The sequence below is a fragment of the Oryza sativa genome, chromosome 2 (assembly GCF_034140825.1).
Source record: "Oryza sativa Japonica Group chromosome 2, ASM3414082v1".
In the NCBI taxonomy this organism is placed as follows: domain Eukaryota; kingdom Viridiplantae; phylum Streptophyta; class Magnoliopsida; order Poales; family Poaceae; genus Oryza; species Oryza sativa.
The window spans coordinates 11376918-11395084 of NC_089036.1; the positions used below are offsets into that span (position 1 = coordinate 11376918).

Sequence of the window (18167 nt, forward strand, 5' to 3'; positions counted from 1 at the left end):
CTTCGCTGATGTATTCTTTGCTTTATTTTTCATAACTTATATCCATCTGTTATAGCCGATCGATCCGAAATTCCAACATCAGCTAGGCACATGATTATATATCGGCCTTTTGGCCAATCTGCCAAACGATCTAATCTTTATCTATATCTTGTTAGATCAAACTAACTGACATACCTAAACCCTAATTGATAGGACATGTACTAGATGTAAGCAAATCTCTCAGGCCTCTACAATGAATTTTGCGTCAACAAATTTGTGTATGAATACAAACCGTTTGAGGAACTGAAAATTCTGATGAAAAATACATTGTCTAGAAGCTTCCCCAAACATAACCTTATACTCCCTCTATCCCCTAATATAAGGGAATTTGATATTTTGCTTGCAATGTTTGACCACTCGTCTTATTAAAAAAATTGTGAAAATATAAAAAACGAAAAGTTGTGCTTAAAGTACTAGTATACTAAAGTAAGTCACAAATAAAATAAATAATAATTTCAAAACTTTTTGAATAAGACCATGGTCAAACAGTTTAAGCAAAATATGGAAATCCCTTATATTAGGGGACGGAGGGAGTATTACAGTTAATGCGCAACGCTAATGCCAATGCTGACACCGAAGCGCTCATGTCGATCACCAACGCATATGGCTGCACACCGAAGCCCGTCGCCTCGCCGCCGGTGCAGCCGCCGCCCAGTCATCGGCGTGCATGAACAAGCTAGCTTTGGTCGAAAACCAGCGGTGTCAAATTGATCAATTAAGCACGAACGCTCAATGATCGATCGATTGCTCGATTTTGGACGGACTGCCCTAATTTAATCCTGCTAATGAAATTATTTGATCCCGTTCATATAATCTGTAGTTAATCTCCAGATCGATCAGTCATTTTACTTCTTCCGTGCAGTCAAATCCTATGGGGGTATTGGTAATAATTGTAACTCTCGAACCCTATGGGAGTAGAGATGGAATTGAATTTGGTGATCATTAAAGTTGATGGAGCAATTGTTGCATGTATGCTTGTCGGTTAAACTTTTCATTCCTCATTCCTCTTCCGACGGGAGCTTTTGACGCGTGCATACGACAGGAAGGATGGGGGCGTCGGGCCGCCGCTCCTGAGAGCAAGGCTAATAATATAGCCGACTTGTTGGCTATAAGGTTTTTTTAGCCTTCTTTCAACCTACCCATATAATAGTTAGCTCTTTACAATTAATATAGGGTTCACTTGTCTCTCTCATATAGTTTTTTGGTTCTTGTGTCCAAGCCGGCTGTAAGTTTATAGCCCGCTTCTCCTCTCTCTCCTCTCTTCTCTCCTCCACCTTAGCATTTAGCCGGCTTATAGCCTACTGCTATACTTGCTCTGAGGCGTGCCGCGTGCGGGACAGAAGGCGGCGCCCCGGCGGCTCTTCCAGATATACGAGTAGTTACTTCAAACGAGTCATTGAGGGATCTGTTTTTCCGGATTACCCCTCCGTCTCAAAATATAATAGATTTTGGGTAAATAGGATGCATCATATTATGAATCTAAACATACACGCAGCTCGCTGTCCAGATTTATATTACTAGAATACGTCACATCCATCCAAAATTACTTATATTTTAGGATGAGGGAAATATCTTTTCAATTACTAGCAAAAGTGCCCGTGCGTTGCCACAGGAATTGTAAAAACCAGAAAATTGAGAAAAACTCGAGAAAGATTTATATTATGTAATTAATTGAAATATAAATTTCCGGAAATGTTTGGTATTTTTTAAGTAGGTAGATATATAATTAAATTAGTTATATAAAATTATATAGTTGGATTTAATTTTATTGAATTATCCATGATTAATTACACTATTTGGAATTTTATTGAAATTTCTAGAGTTTAATAGCTAATTTTGATAATACAAGCATTATTTTAGTATTTATTTAAATAAAAAATCATCCTTTCTCTTTAGGCCATTTTCAGCTCGCTTTCATCCCTTCTCCTCCCCTCCGTCTCAACCTGTAGGAAAGCATTCGGCCTAACAGGAAGTCTAATTCGGCTCCCCCTACTCCTCTCATTGCCGTGTGGCCCCCAACCAAAAGTCCAACCTAAGTGCTTTGTTGGACCGGCCGGCCAGCACGCTGCGTAGCAGTGATGCGGCCCAAAGATGGAGGCTAGCCCAACACGGGATCGATCTGAGCCGTTCGTTTCGATGGATGGCTCAGATCGATTTTGAATCCATCAAAATCGTCGGGGTTAAAAAATCCCTAACCCTAATTCATTTTTCCCTCCCTCCCCTCACCGCAGGCCGCCCCTGTCCCCCACCAGCGGCGCCGCTCCTCTCTCCGCACCAACGACGCTCCTCCTCCCACCGCGAGTTGCCCCTTCCCCACCGGTGGCGCCTCTCCACGCCCCTCCCCCACCGGCAGTGCCTCTCCATGCCCTCCCTTCTCCCGCGGTATCGCTCCCCCTTCCTCCCCCCTATCCTTCGGCTCCTTTAATTCCTCCTCATCGGGGTGCCGCTGCCATCCCGCTCCTCGCCACATCCAGCAAGTTGGCGGCACCCCGACGGCATGGTGGCTCAGGATTGGCTCCTCCCTCTCCCTCCCGGCATCTTCCTAGCGCAAAGGCGAGTCAGCGACTTCCCAACGCAACCGCGGCTACTCCCCAGCTCCCTGGCGGCACAGTGGCGGCTTGGCTGATCCCCGATGCAATGATGGGACGGTGGAGGAGGAGGTCCGTCGAGGAGGAACGGTGGCCTCCCGCTCGCCCCTCCATCTCCTCTCATCATCTCTTGATGTTTTGGATGATTTTGTGATGATTCTGATTTGGATTTGGATTTGGATTTGGATTGAGATTTTGTTTTTGGTTGGACTTGGATTTTGATTATGTGGATTTTGATTCTAATAGTATAACCAATTACTAGCTCAAAATCATCTATAGTCAATCTAATAGCCAATTCATACAATAGTTAAGTACAAATACATACTACATCATTAATAATTGGTCACACATGTCATACACGCAGCATCTTGTAGTCTGTGCTACAGCCTATAGATGGCTACAAGTTTATAGCTAGCCCGTTACTTTTTTCTCTCATTTTTTATCTCCTTCATACTCCCTCCATTCCATTCTAAAATATAAGGTATAACCACTCCTAACCCAAAGACCAAGAAAATAATTATTACCATCTTGTACTTTGGATCATAATAAAAATATAATATATGCATCCAATAGAATTAGAAAACATGAGAGTGGGGGATTTAAAAAAGTAATAATTTAATGGAGAAGGGGTCATAGTTAATAGCTTACATACACGCATATCTTATATTATGGAACATCTAAAAAAAGTGGCTGTGTCTTATATTATGGAATGGGAAGTATATGTTTATAGCTGATATATAGTCTGTTATTGTACATGGTCTGTAGGAAAAAAAGTACCCATACAAATTCCTAAAAGTGCCTCATATTAAATACAGTACCAAGTACTGTAAATGAACAACTAATGGCGAGGGTGTGACCGTGAACAGATATCTCGCTATAGACTATATAGATATCTCGCTATAGACTTTATATAGAAAGGCAATATCTAGCTAACCAATTAAAGAGGAACATTTATGAACTAGAACTGCAAGATTAACACCTAGGGAATTGCTTGTGAGCCGGATTCATTAGCAAGCTAAGATATGGTCACCGGATTACCCATTCGGGTAGTAAGCCGTCACCTGGTGAAGGCGTCGGATGCTACCATCCAGCCGCACGTGCTCACTCTCTCCCACATCGACCTCCACGCCGACGACGTCCAGACCACCGTCACCTGCGTCTACCCCAACCCTGCCCCCTCCGGCGCCGGCGATTTCGCCGCCGTCGTCGCCACCTTCACGGCCAACCTGCCGTCCTTCCTCAGCCACCTCTTCTTCCTCACCAGCCGCATCCCCACCAACCCGGCGTCCGGCCCGTTAGCCTTTCCGGCTCCAAAAGGAAAAAGTCCAATTTCACTCCCTTAAATGTCGGTCGAATCTAATCCATGACCCTGAACCGTAAAACCGGATAGGACGACTCCCCGGACTATTAAAACCGGTGCAATTTGACTCCCTCAACGGTTTTGGAGGGCGGTTTCGTTGATGTAGCGCATACGTGGTGGTATTGACTTGGTATTCCTTCCACATGGCGCTGACATGGCGGTTAGGTGGCACTCGAATTTTAAAAATGTGTAGGACCCATCTGTCATTCAAAAAAAATTATAGGACCCACTGGCATGTGGGGCCCACGTGTCATCCTCTCTCTTCCCTCCATCCTCATCCCTCTCTCCCTTCTCTCTCTCTCTCTCCTCACGTCGGCGTCATGGAGCCTCGACTCCCTGTCGTGGGTGTCTCCACCTCGCCACCGTCGGTGCCCCGGCGTCGTCCACCACCGAAGACGCCGTCTTCATCCGCCCAAGCCGTCGTCGTCACCACCCGAGCCCAGCTCGAGCTCGTCGCCGAACCGCCGCCACGATGCATAGCCAAGTCGTCTGCGAGGGCGCCGCCTACGAGGCCGACACCGTCGGCGCCTTCGGCAAGCTCTAGGGCAAGCCCGCCGTCTTCCGCCACGACCGCATGCCCATGTGGCCATGTTCGGGAGAGGCCGCATCATGGCCGAAGGCGACGAGTGGGCTCGCCACCGCTGCATCATCGCCCCTGCCTTCTCCGCCACCAACCTCAACGTAATCAACCAATTAATTCATTCTCTCCATGCACAAGAACACGTGCACTATTCTACATGATTCTAATTGATGGCTACATATGTGCCTGTTGTTGATGATGCAGGACACGATCGGCGTGATGGAGGAGACGACGTCGAAGATGCTCGGCGAGTGGAGCGACATGGTGGCGTTGGGACACAGCTGCATCGACATCGAGAAGGGCGTTGTCCGGAACGCCGCCGAGATCATCGCCAAGGCCAACTTCAGCATCGCCGCCGCCGACGCCACGGTCTTCCACAAAGCTGCAGGCGATGCTGTTCCACTCCACGCGCGCGTCTCGTCGGCGTCCCGCTCGCCAGCCTCCTCCATATCCGCGCCACCTACGAGGCGTGGAAGGTGGGCCGCAAGATCGACGCGCTCCTGCTCGACATTATCGACTCGCGGCGGCGGCGTGAAGGCGGCGGCATGAAGGAGGTGGAGGAGGTGACCGGTTGGTCGGGCCCCATGGACGCGGCGGTGATGGAAAAGCTCACCAAGATGGGGTGCATGCTAAACGAGGTGCTCCGGCTGTATCCGCCTTCGCCGAACGTGCAGAGGCCAGCGGCGTGCGATGCGGAGGTTGTGCGCGGGGAGAGGCGAAATGCGGCATGGGGATTAGGGATTTCGGCGAGCCAAGGAAGGGAAGGGGAATCGGCCGACACACCCTCCGCTGCCGCTCCGGCCCTCACCCGCTCGCCGCCCACCGCCGCCACGGCCGAAGGGGAAAAGAAAAGAGAGAGATAAGGGAGAGAGAAAGAGGAGGAAGAAGAATTGGAGAGAGATGATGACACGTGGGCTCTACATATATTTTTTAATTCCAATGCCACATAAGCGCCACGTGAGACTAAGACCAGGTCAACGTCACCACATCAGCGCCACATCAGCAAAACCACCCTCCAAAACCGCTGAGGGAGTCTAATTGCACTGGTTTTAATAGTTCGGGGAGTCATCTTATCTGGTTTTCTGGTTAAGGTTTTCTGGTTAAGGGTTACAGATTAGATTCAGCCTACTTTTTAAGGGAGTCAAAGTGGACTTTTTCAGCTCCAAAACCATCAAAAGGTAACAGTTTCTTCATTCCAGGCCATACAGAGCACGGCCCACAAGTACTGTACATTTTTCTTTCAGTAAATTGTTACATGGTAGATGGCAGGTAGATGGATTAACAAATCATCCAAAAAAATATATAGCTCCGGCCTAGTTGATTGCATGAAAAAATTGGCGTTGAGATACCATGGCCTTAATTACTTGGATTTAAACTTGAGTACCTAGAATCGTTTACATAGAATGAGGTAACCTCCCAGGTACTCGTGTTCAAGGGTACAGTTGGCATTTTCCAGTTCCAGCACATACTGTACATTCCTCAACATTACCTGCAACGTGTCTCAGGCAGTACTTGATGCGATCATTCATAACATCCTGAAAAACATGTTTGCATGCGATTAGTAAATATGATAAAAAAAAGAAAACAAATCCTGCTCAGTTTGCTAGACATTAGCTAATAGCTATTGAAACCAAAGTTAGCTTGCTTGAAATCATAAGTTACATTTATGATTATGCAAGAATTTCCTGTAAATTTCTTAAATAGAATCTTTCATCTGAACACCCCCTAATATTTATGAAAAGAAGGCGATAAGGTAATTTTGGACTCATTTTCATACGATAGCATCCTCTTCAACACCATCTAAAAGTGATGACAATTGAGAGGATAATCAAATGGATAGCACTGAGACACCTGTACTGAATCTATTTATTGAGGCAAAATCACACTACTTTCTCTTTATATTCAGTGAATATAGAGTTTTCTATTAATCGATACAGACTGCACAACGCTTTTTCAAACAGTGTAAGGAGCACAATCAATCAATTGTCAGAAAAGTAGTAAACATTATTTTTAGACAGCTTCTATAAAGAGTGCACAATGTAACAGTGACACAAATAATCTAGAAGAATTTATAGGGAAATCAATGAGCACATACCACCATAAGCTCATGCAATCCAAGAGGGGCAGTGACAACATAAGTTATGTTTGAGTGCTCCTTAGATGCTTCCGCAGCTAAAGCAGGGATATCCTGGGTGAAAAATATAGTGCCAACTTGAATGAAATTTTTCATCTTAATTGTGGAGAATAATACATAAGGCAAATACCCATCTACCTAGGAAATCATTGCAATAAATAGAAATAACCTGATGAACTTAACACCCTTAGGATTGAGTACTAACAATCTTAAATAATTCAAAGGCATACTTGTTTCCAGTGTCGTCCAGGTGAAAGAAAATATGGACTGACAATAACACGGGACGCTCCTTGTTGCACACATTTTCCAAATGCATCTTTAATAGTAGGCTCAGCTAGCTCCTGCACACATTCATCTACTATAAGAGTGTAATGGAAGGTAAAGTGACAAAATACACAGACCATAGAGATAAGAAAATATATTTAATAATAATTCATTGCCCCAGAAGAACTAGCCATACAGATTAACATTACAAAAAAGAAGGCAATTGGAAGTTGAGGAGTAGATAGAGACACATTTGACAATATATACCTTTCATGAAACAAATTAAAAAAGCGCTCAAGTTACACTTACACCTAATTATGTGTAGTGACTATAGCACCCTTGTCCATGCAACACTGAAAGATAATGTGCATTCCATTTTATAATATTAACATGCTATGCGGGGGAGACAGGACCAGTGTCGTGCAAGTATCCATACAGATTGCTTTTAGAGGTTAGAGATAAGTTTAGAAACAAATTTTGGTTGTCGGCTCTGTTCAGTCGAGCTATATAAAGTCAGGGTGTCAGATTGGTTTCCTTTAAGCAGAAACAAGGTCTCTATTTTCCCATCTCCTGCTGTACCCATTTATTTCCTTCCTCTGGTTAAGGCTCCCTGGCGCAGGGGACCTAACACAACAGAAGCATGATAATACTATCGCACTAACATGTGTCATGACTCACATGTCCCTTAAGTCGCCCTTGACAATCAAATCACTTCACGATTTATTTATGCGATTCCTTCTTGGCAGCATGGATCCACCAAATGGATAAATGTGGAGGCTTGCATCTATGGTTTGAGTATACTATAATTTTATGATGTGGCTTCCCTCCCTCTATCACCAGGTGTACAATCCAAAGATCAGAATAAGATTGAAGTATATGGTTTTTATGTTACTCTACCCAGAATGCTAGCTAAGTGTCTGCAATAAATTGATATCGAAGGGGATCAAAACAAACACATGCATTTAAACAATTAAACTGAACTAAACCTAATCTACAAATCAGCCAATCGAACATGGAGACTACAGATTAATAATCACAAAGACAGCAGAGGGCTTGCACTGCTTTGAAATTTGTTTCACTTTGCATAGAAAACCGAATATGCTACATTTAATACTAAGTCACAATCAAGCTTCATGGTTTCTTATTTTGGACTACAAGAATATTTTTCACAGAAAAAAAAAGCATTAAAAGAAGAGGAAGTAATAAAAAAAGGATTATCTCCTATACTACTGTTGCTCAGCTGTTATGGTCCTCTACTTACAGATAAAAAAAAAACATATTGAGGAAAAATAATTCATTTTATAGGTAAAGGGAATATGTCTTTTCAATCCTTTCCCATGCTAGGTTTTGACCAATAAATTGGCCATGGCTGGTACTATTTCCAAAGCTAAGACAAGGCCATTTAGTAAAGTCTAATGGCAAGATGGCAACATCAATGATGGCACAATCCAACAGGAGGGGACATTGCACAAGTAATCTTGGAGTTACAGAAAATAAAACACCCTATACGATTGTACCCAGCTGGCGAGAAGTTTTGCAATACAGACACAAAAGGAGAATCCTATAGCTACTCATATTGGCATGTGAATGAAAACGTCTAATGGTATATACAACTTTGAGGTTTCATGGTTAAATACACATAAACTGTGACGAACAGGTAGTAACATAGCCATTGAACAAAACTGGCAGATATTGGAAGCTATCAGAAAACTGTTACTTAATAAACATGCTCAGTGGTCAGCCAGAATTTCTGATTTCAAAAAAACTATAGGTCATTCAGAAACAAACTCGAAAATTAATTAATTGATTTGTAGTATTCAGTCAAAAAATTGTGATACGCCACAAGACTCCTACTGATGGGAGTAAAGTCGGTTTGATTCTCCAAAGAGATTCTCTCTAACAAGACTACATAAGTTGTACTTAATAAATTCAAAATCTTCACAAAATACATTCGCACATAAAAGCATGAGCAACGAATAGTACCATATGAGCAGGCTCAACGATCTTGTAACCGGTCCTCGCCCTGAACATGGCAACAAAATCATCTGCAATTATACAGAGCAATAAACAAAAAAGCTTGAAGGCGCCATGAAAAGAATTACAGTCATTCAATTACTTAGCATGAGATTGGATTCTTCACGCCGTGACCCATGGTCAACAATGATCACACCATCCTTCTCACCAACGGTGCAACTCTCTCCTTGGGCCGTTTCTGAGCTGAAACCAGAATTCGGCTTGGCACTCATGACTATGTTTCCAATGTTGAGTCCAATTCTCGGCAACTTGACAAAGCTAGCAGAATTCCTGACATCAATGCTCCTAATTCCAACAAACAAGAGGTTGTGTGTTACGGCAAGAACTAGCAGAAGTTAACTAGCATGAAAGAAAAAGAATGCATGTCATGGAGACAAAGTCTTACTTACCATGATGTCAGTTTGTTTGTATGGGTCGCACTTAAGGGTTGGAAGGGGATTGAGATAGTATGCATAGACCACCCTCCAAAGGCCCAGGAGCACCACTATGTGATTCTTGTTGAAAATAGGTGATGACAGGGCAGTGGCGGATGCCGAATTCCACAGCTGAGTATTTGGAGTTATGAGATGTTAATTCATTGTATGGAACGCATAGTGTTCGCTATAACAGTAGCACACATGACGATACAAATAGTAGCAACCTACAACCTCTTCGTTTTTTTAAAAAACAAAGTTGTACAGTATCCATCACCAATCAAGAATGATTACCACTAATGGCAGAAGCAAGTTACCACAAGAGCAAGGGGGGACAGGACATTTTCAGAATTTCAGGCGACTTCACCTATGGATTGGACGGTGGGGGATGGATGGATTCGTTGCCTTGATTCACTCACCGCCTCTGGAGCACAGGGGTGAGTAGCCTCTCTCGCTCTCAAAAGCTGCGGCGCGCCCCGGTTTGCTCCTCCCGCGCGCTCTGAGCCGTGGTTGGCCGTCAACCCCACCGCGTCCGCCGTCCGCCGCCGGGGGAACGGGAGAGGAGTGGTTGGGAGGGGAGACCTCGTTAGGGGATGGGCGCTGGATTTGTTTTGCCGCAGCAGCCAATGGCGAGAGAATGACGACGTTGTCCAACCGAGTTTCAGCGAGGAGGGGGTCGCGAGCCGCCGACTCAGGCTCGCCTCGCGCTCGCACGGTCGCCGCCGCTGCCTTCTTTCGATGGGGAAAAACGCGAACAGTAGGGAGATAGGGTTACCACTTCTGGGGTGAAATTTGTATATTCGTCGCCGTTTCGGTAGAATGCCACCATCATAATAGGATTCAATTAAATGCCACTCTCAAGCCCTCGACTATTCACTGCAATACCATTTTACTTTTTTATTTGGCTATTCACTGCAATACCATTTTACTTTTTTATTTGGATTTCTAAATTGTTTTTTCCTCAATTTATTTTTTTCTTGGACTTCTATGCCCCTGGCTCAGTAGGTTGAACCGGAGAGGAGGGGTGGCGACTTGGGACCTCGCCGGTGGAGTAAGAGAGGCGCTGCCGCCTTCACCAACTTGGCCGCACCGCCTCTCCCACCGAGCTGCCTCTCCACTCCTCGTTGTGTCGCGCTGCCTCTTGTGGCCAGTCGAGCCGCGCGCCTTTCTCGTCCTTGGCGCCACCGCCGCAAGGACGGCAGTGTACGGCATCCTCGCCCCCGTCAACCGGGAGATGAGCGCGTCGGTGGGCTAGGAGGGTGCGCCGCCACAAGATTTCTCCGAGGGCGCAGCCAGCGCGGTTAGGGAAGGCGGCGGAGAACGAGGTGAGCGGTGCCGGCGCTGTTGGGGAAGACGGCCGCGCGGATGGCGAGGGAGGCAGCGCGGGTGTGCCTCGGTTGGGGAAGGTGGTGCCGCAGGCGTGGCTGCCCCTCCCTTTGGTCTTCTCTCCTCTCCCTCGGCTAGCGCAGCGGAACAGCAACAGAACAATGGTGGTGGGCGGCGCCGGTGTCTCCACCTCTTCTCCGCTCGCGCTCACGCTTGCGTGCTCGATTCAACCAAATGAGAGAGACCAAGAAGAAACCAAGTCCGATTCAACCAGTTGACCCATGGGCATAAACGTACAACAAAAATTGTAATTGAGGAAAATTAATTTCGAAATGTAAAAAACCACGAAAGTGGCATTGCAGCGAATGCGCGCAGCTTGAGAGTGGCGTTTGATCAAATCCCATTTTGACGGTGGCATTCTAACTAAGCTAGTTTTTATGGGTGGCAGATATGCAAATTTCTCACTCCTGGGAGGGGCGTGCACCTCACGTGCGCGAGGAGGAGCAAAGTGCATTCGATCTGTCCAGTTATTTTTCAATGATCTGGTCAACCCAAATACGAGTGGAATATTCGCTTTTAAAACCAACCCAACCTGCTTAGTCTTGAAACCAAATAACTTTAAAAATGGGATGGCCTCAACCTGGACCTAGTTGTTAACATCAAATTTTGGTAAGCCCCAAAGTCATCATCGGTTTAGAATCACTATTGGCTTCAGCATCTTGGAATTGGCCGATGAGAATTATCAAGTCGCCAATAGTCGCATTCTTAGTAGATTCGGTTAAGGAAATTAATCTATTAAAGGAAGTTTATCCAGAAGTGACCGAGTTCAAGGAGGATGCGGCATGGTAGTTTATCTATTAATTAGGAAGAGTTTTTTATTTTCTTTTTATCTTTAGGAAAGTGTGCTTAGTGTCCGATAAGAACTTTATGTTTTTATTTTATATTTAGGAAAGTTTCTTTCTTGTCCAATAAGGACTAGTATCTACCCATGGATATAAATATGTACACCTAGGGTAATTATAAACTACCTCTCGATCAATAGAACTACTATCGGTGCATCACCACCCTCTTTTCCGAGGTTTTTACTTATCACCGGTGGAACTTGGCACCTGATGCGGGACTGCATCGGCTTTCGATCTTCGGCGAAGGGGTAAGTCCTATGTTTTACCGACCCTGGTAATTGTATCGGCTACATTGGTGTGGTTCAAGGCTGCATCGCTTCGACCTCTCAAATCACTCTGGTTCGGTTGATATATTTGTCTGCCTATTTATCATATATATAAGTTAATCTAGTTTGGTAGATTTACTTGTATCGGCTGGGATCTGCTTTAGAGTTTTTGCCGGTATCAGCTAAATTGCTTTGCCAGATTAGATTAGCTAAGGTATCCACCTCTCTTAAAGTCAGTAAAAGGCTTGATTGTTTAGACTTTATGTTTCTTTGCATACTTCGAGTTTCATCGACCTTAATCGTGCTTGGAACTATAAAAACTAACCTGCCTTTGATTGCCAATAAGGGTTTCATCGGGGTTTCAACCGATGAGTTATCTGGATGTTGCATCGTCTTCTAAGGATTACACAAGTTGGATTCAGCCAATCGCAATAAAGGTTTCATTGTTTAACTAATCATTTGGATTTAATGACATCGGACTTCCAACCGATGTATGCTTTAACCATCGGATCACTTATTCTATCATATTATTTTTAGACGATTGGTTTCTATTGAATTATATTATTGTTATATTACATTATCATTAGCCGACTGTGTTTATATCTTTATTTACTCAAGTATCAAAATATACGGGATATATAGCCGACAGTTCAAGACTCTATTGACATCAGTTGGTATCGGCATCGGCTGGAACTACTCCATCGGCTTGTCAGCCGATCAGCTCTTTGGTGATCAACATATTTGTCTATTTTGTCAATTGCAAGATCAAACTGATAGGCACGCCAGCATCTCATCAATATTTTGGATATGCACTGGAGCTAAGCGGATCTCCTAGGCCATTGTGTTCGTCGACTTAGTTCGCGCTAACACAGATCTGGCACCATCGGGCGAGCGTGGATTTTTCGTCAATACTAGCAAAACCCTCCAACCAACAAGTTTAGGCTCTCTTTGTTTAGGCTTATAAGTTACTCCTTCCATTTCATATTATAAGTCGTTTTAATTTTTTTTTTCAGTCAAGCTTCTTCAGGTTTGAGCAAGTTTATAAGAAAATTTAGAAACATCTACCACATCTGATTAGTTTTATTAAATATAATATTGAATATATTTTGATAATTTAACACTCTTTAAAATGTGTTTTGATTATTTGACATCCTGGCCTACTTTCATTCACTCAGATGGTCCCACGTATCATCCTCACAAGTGTCAATTAGAGCAATTGGGCAATAAAAAAAATGTTAAATTATCAAATATATTTCATAAGAGAGATGAAAGAGAGGGAGGGGAGACAGAGGATAAGAAAAGAGTGGAGGAAGTTAAAACGTGGAGGTGGAGGAGTTTGGATTATATTCTATGGGTGGATTTTTAGTCCACTAACAATAGTAGGAGGCTAGACATCTTTTAAACCGAGACTAAAAATAATTTTTACACCAACCGGGACTAAAAATTATAAAATAGCGTTGGACTTTTCAACTGGGCCTGGCGTTGGACTTTTAGTCTCGATTCCCATTCAAACCAAGACTAACATGGTTTTTGCACCATCCATCAAAAGATCACTTCTCCGATTAATGGTCATGGATTGACGTGGATGAAAGAGAGGGCCAACAATGGTGAAAGCGTAGACTCCAACGCTGCATCAGCATCACGGAGGAAGGCAGCAGCGCGGCGCAATTAGCGCGTGATCGCATGATTAGTGCGTGCCGTACCGTGTAAAAATACTCGAAGCATTCGTCACTACTGATCAGCGGCGAATCCTTTAGCAGATTCTTTTCTTGTAGCCTGCCTTTTGTTTTGTTATTTCCTTCCTGTTTTGCTCAGTCTCAAGCTGCATATAATGCTCTCATGCATAGTGATATAATCAGAAGCACTCCTTTCACTCACCCGAGCCAACCATGGCGAGGCAAACCAACGGCGGCGGCAGCAACAAGAAACCTTCTACTGCTGCCGGCGGCGATGCCTCACCGGACAAGCAAAATGCGCCGCCTCCCGAGGACAAGAAGCCGCCGCCGGACGGCACTGCACCGTCGCCCACCACCCCTGCCACCGGCAATAATAATCCATAAGGATCCTCCGCCGCCGCCGCCGCCGCGACAGCCGGCGGCGGCGAAGGGCACGCTGGACGCCTTCGGCCGCGACCTCACCGCGGAGGCGGCGAACGCCGACCCCGTGGTGGGGCGCGAGGAGGAGATCGACCGCGTGGTCTGCATCCTCTCCCGCAAGTCCAAGAACAGCGCCGTGCTCGTCGGCGCCGCGGGCGTCGGGAAGACGGCGATCGCCGAGGGCCTCGCGCAGCGCATCGCCCGTGGCGAGGTGTCCGGCGTCCTGGAGGGGGCGCGCGTGGTGGAGCTCAACGTCGCGGCGATGATCTCCGGCACCTCGTACCGCGGCACGTTCGAGGAGCGCATGACGGGGGTGATCGCCGAGGCGGAGGCGGAGGCCGACGCGGCCGCCGGGAAGGTGGTGCTGTTCGTGGACGAGATCCACATGCTCCTCGGCGCCGGCCGCGTCTCGGGCGGCTGCATCGACGCCTCCAACATGCTGAAGCCGGCGCTGGCGAGGGGCCGCGTCCGGTGCCTCGGCGCCACCACGCACGACGAGTACCATCGGTACATGGTGAGGGACGCCGCGTTCGAGCGCCGGTTCCAGAAGGTGCACGTCGCGGAGCCCAGCGTGGACGACACCGTCGCCATCCTCCGCCGGCTCAAGCCCTCGTACCAGGACCACCACGCGTGGATATCCAGGACGCCGCCCTCGTCGCCGCCGCCAAGCTCTCCGGTCGCTACATCCCAGGTGAGAGACCATTGCGTCGCGCTTGATCACCAATCAACTCTGCTCACGATGTGTGCTTCTCAGCGAGGCACTTCCCGGACAAGGCGATCGACCTGGTCGACGAGGCGTGCGCGACGGCGAGGCTGCTGATGGATCGCCGGAAGAAGAAGCAGGCGCAGGCGGCGGTGGCGCCCAAGGACGAAAACGTCGGCCCCGACCACATCGCACAGGTACGACGCACGCCGGCGCGCGCCACCGCATCGACGTCGCGCGCCGGCGAGACACTGACCGCGGTTGATGCGCATGCGTACGTGCAAGTGGACGGGCATCCCGGTGGCGAGCCTGGGGGAGGACGAGAGGAAGAAGCTGCTCGAGCTGCCGCAGCTGCTGCACCGTCGCGTGATCGGGCAGGACGAGGCGGTTGGCGCCGTCGCCGAGGCGGTGGTGCGGTCGCGGTCGGGACTCGGCAACCCGAACCAGCCGTCGGGCTCCTTCCTCTTCCTCGGCCCGACCGGCGTCAGCAAGACGGAGCTCGCCAAGGCCCTCGCCGAGCAGCTGTTCGGCAACGCCAAGCTGCTCGTCCGCATCGACATGTCCGAGTACGTCAACGCCAGCTCCGTCACTCGCCTCATCGGCTCCGCTCCAGGGTATGTCTCGTCCGTTGCATCCGTCAGTGCCATTGCTGTGAGCTTGCATGCCCAAGGCTCTAATGGCGGCCGCCGTGTGTGATCGCGTCGCATGCGTGCAGGACGAACGGGTACGACAAGGGCGGGCAGCTGACCGAGCTGGTGCGGTGTCGGCCATACAGCGTGGTGCTGTTCGACGAGGTGGAGAAGGCGGACGCCGCCGTGTTCAACGTCTTCCTCCAGATCCTCGACGATGGGCGGCTCACCGACGGGCAGGGCCGCACCGTCGACTTCACCAACACCATCATCATCATGACCTCCAACCTCGGCGCGCAGCACCTCGCCGACGCCGCCGCCGCCGACGCCAGCCACAAGGACGACGCCACGGAGGCCGCCGCCGCCGCCGCCAAGCAGCGCGTCCTCGCCGACGTGCAGAGGCACTTCCGGCCGGAGCTCATCAGCCGGCTGACGGAGATGGTGGTGTTCCGGCCGCTGTCCGGCGAGCAGCTGCGGAAGGTGGCGAGGCTGCAGCTCCGTGGCATGGCCGCGCGCCTCGCCGAGAAGGGCATCGGCCTCGACGTCGCCAACGCGGCGCTCGACGTCGTGCTGGCGCGGTCGAGCGACCAGGTGCGGGCGTACGGGGCGCGGCCGATCAAGCGGTGCCTGGAGAAGGACGTGATGACGAGGATCTCCAAGATGGTGGTGCAGGAGGAGGCGGACGACGACTGCTACGTCACCGTCGAGGCAGACCAGGGGAAGGAGGAGCTCGTGTTCACCGTCGACAAGCAGGCAGACGCAGAAGAGAACGACGCGGCGGCGGCGTCGTCTTCGTCGTCGGCGGCGGGGAAGAAGAGGAAGCGGAGGCCGCCGGCGAGGTATCTCGTCGTGATTGACGACGACGAATAGTGAATCCAATCCTGATCGTACTGATCGTTGGGCTATGATTTCTCACAATTTGGAACTGTGCCTCAAAATTCAGATTTCTGAATTCTGATCAATCCTCAATGTTCTTTTATTACCGGTTGTTAAAATTCCTTGCACATCCATTCATCTGGTCATTCCCGCAAAAATATTGGCCATTGTCACGAGGTGATGCAAGTCTTGAACTCCTGGTCCCATATTGTCTAAGAGCATCTCCAGCAGAGGTCCTAAACACGGGGGTTTCTCTTCCGCACATACGCGCTAGGAACCGGAGACGGCGCGCACTTTCCTACCGCTAACAGCGCTTAGAGCTCTCTTTTTTTTTCCTAACTGTGTCGTTCTTTTTTTTAATAAAAACTAGCTGGGTGGCCCGCGCAATTGCGCGGCTAACACCCAAACAAAATCATATCTATTTCAGTATGATTTTACTTAAGATTTATTAAATAGCTATCCCCGTATTTCTATTTATATAGTTTTTAAAAGTCACACCAGTTACTACCCCTTACTTCTGTCATATGCTTCTTTATTTGCTTGCTCGGTCTACCACGGCATATGGAACCTCTCAACTGCTCCCTCGGGATAGGTAGGCCCATCCCCCACCCCCCTTTCCCGAGAGGCGGCCGGCCGCGGACTGGGATCGCTCGTTCCGTGCTTGACTTACGAGCTCGTGTAGTAAGGCCTCCGCCCTATCTATATCTATGGATACTGAAGTGTGGCCAGCTAATAACATTGATTCAATTGGCATTGACATAATAAGAATACCACTATTTCTATTCATTCTCTTTGAAACATTTAAAATTTGGATCTTATAGTTTTTTGAGTTTATTATCTCGTTGGGTTTCTTTTTATAATTTCTAGAAGTCCCGTCAAATGCTGCCATTATACTCCTCTACGACCCGTCCACTGTCTTTTCTTTTTATTATCATTGGGATTTTATAAATCGAACATAATTATCGTTTGGGTTCATTTTTTACTTTTTATAAGTCCCGCCAAACCGTCAGCGGCTTTGCCATTGTACTCCTTTATGGCTTGCCCGCTGCCTCCCTTCTTTATTATCATTGAGATTTTAAAATCGAACATGATTATCATTGGTTTTTTACTTTTTAGAAGTTCCGAACCTTTAAAGGTTGGACCTTGTAGTTTTTAGAGTGACCTTGTAGTTTTTAGAGTTTATTGTCTCGTTGGGTTTCATTTTTTATAATTTTTAGAAGTCCCGTCAAACGATGCCACTATACTTCTCTACAGCCCATCTACCGCCTATTTTTCATTGTCATTGGGATTCTAAAAATCGAACATAACAATCATTGGAATTCATTTTTTATTTTCTAGAAGTCCCACCAACCGTCGGCGGCTCTGCAACTGTACTCCTATACACGTCGCACGCTGTTTCTCATTTTTATTGTCATTAAAATTTTAAAAATCGAATATGATTATCAATGGGGTTTATTTTTTTTTACTTTCAGAAGTCCTGGCAACTGCTTTACCCATTTGCTTCACGATCTGCCTACCGTCCCTTCTTTTAATCATCATTAGGATTCGATTTGGTGCTTTACTAACAGTTTTTATATGTCGTATCAACCTCCGCCACTCTACTCTTTTATAGGCATGTTACTTAATTTATCTCGTCATGGATTTTAGATGGTCTTTTTTTCAATAGTCTTTATTTTTATCATCATTTTTTGTTATTTATAAATTTTATTCCTAATTGAAGTATTTTTTTTCTTTTTTAATTTCAGAATTTATTTTTTTTCAAATTTTAATTAATACCGTATAGTGTTCTTTTAATATTTTTATTTTTTATTTTTTGAAGTCCAGTTGTTTCAAAATTGTATTCCTATTTGAAATCTCTTTTAGTTTTTCCAATTTTGGATATTATTTTATTTTTTATTATGAATTTTAATTAATGTCGTATTGGGTTCTTATATATTGGGTTCTTATATGGACTTTC

At 46.7% G+C, this 18167-nt stretch overlaps 1 protein-coding gene and 1 pseudogene across 5 annotated transcripts; one reads left to right on the forward strand and one right to left on the reverse strand.

Moving 5' to 3' along the window:
* Positions 1-5719: 5719 nt before the first annotated feature.
* Positions 5720-10179, reverse strand: LOC4329080 (sirohydrochlorin ferrochelatase, chloroplastic). Of its 4 annotated transcripts, none has more exons than XM_066307923.1 (7): positions 9832-10179; positions 9389-9544; positions 9148-9284; positions 8949-9010; positions 6932-7042; positions 6663-6755; positions 5720-6102 (listed from the first exon to the last, which is right to left on the reverse strand). In XM_066307923.1, the coding sequence occupies exons 2-7, from the start codon at positions 9451-9453 to the stop codon at positions 5998-6000; spliced, it is 573 nt and encodes a 190-aa protein (XP_066164020.1). In that variant the 5' UTR covers positions 9454-9544; positions 9832-10179; the 3' UTR covers positions 5720-5997. The 4 variants fall into 4 exon arrangements, with proteins under 4 accessions (XP_066164020.1, XP_015623203.1, XP_015623204.1 ...); XM_015767717.2 differs by having other exon boundaries at positions 9082-9284; XM_015767718.3 differs by having other exon boundaries at positions 9780-10179.
* On the forward strand, positions 9921-16313 carry LOC107276891 (chaperone protein ClpB1-like; annotated as a pseudogene). The gene is made up of 4 exons (XR_010739631.1): positions 9921-14693; positions 14757-14902; positions 14991-15319; positions 15421-16313. The product of XR_010739631.1 is annotated as a chaperone protein ClpB1-like (transcript).
* The last annotated feature ends 1854 nt before the right edge of the window (positions 16314-18167 follow it).

Coding starts and splice junctions, on each gene's coding strand:
- LOC4329080 (XM_015767717.2), bottom strand. CDS start 9,453: ATGCATACTATCTCAATCCCCTTCCAACCCTTAAGTGCGACCCATACA. Junction 9,285..9,388: donor ACAAACAAACTGACATCATG/GTAAGTAAGACT, acceptor TGTTGGAATTAG/GAGCATTGATGTCAGGAATT. Junction 6,756..6,931: donor CTGGACGACACTGGAAACAA/GTATGCCTTTGA, acceptor TTTTTCACCCAG/GATATCCCTGCTTTAGCTGC.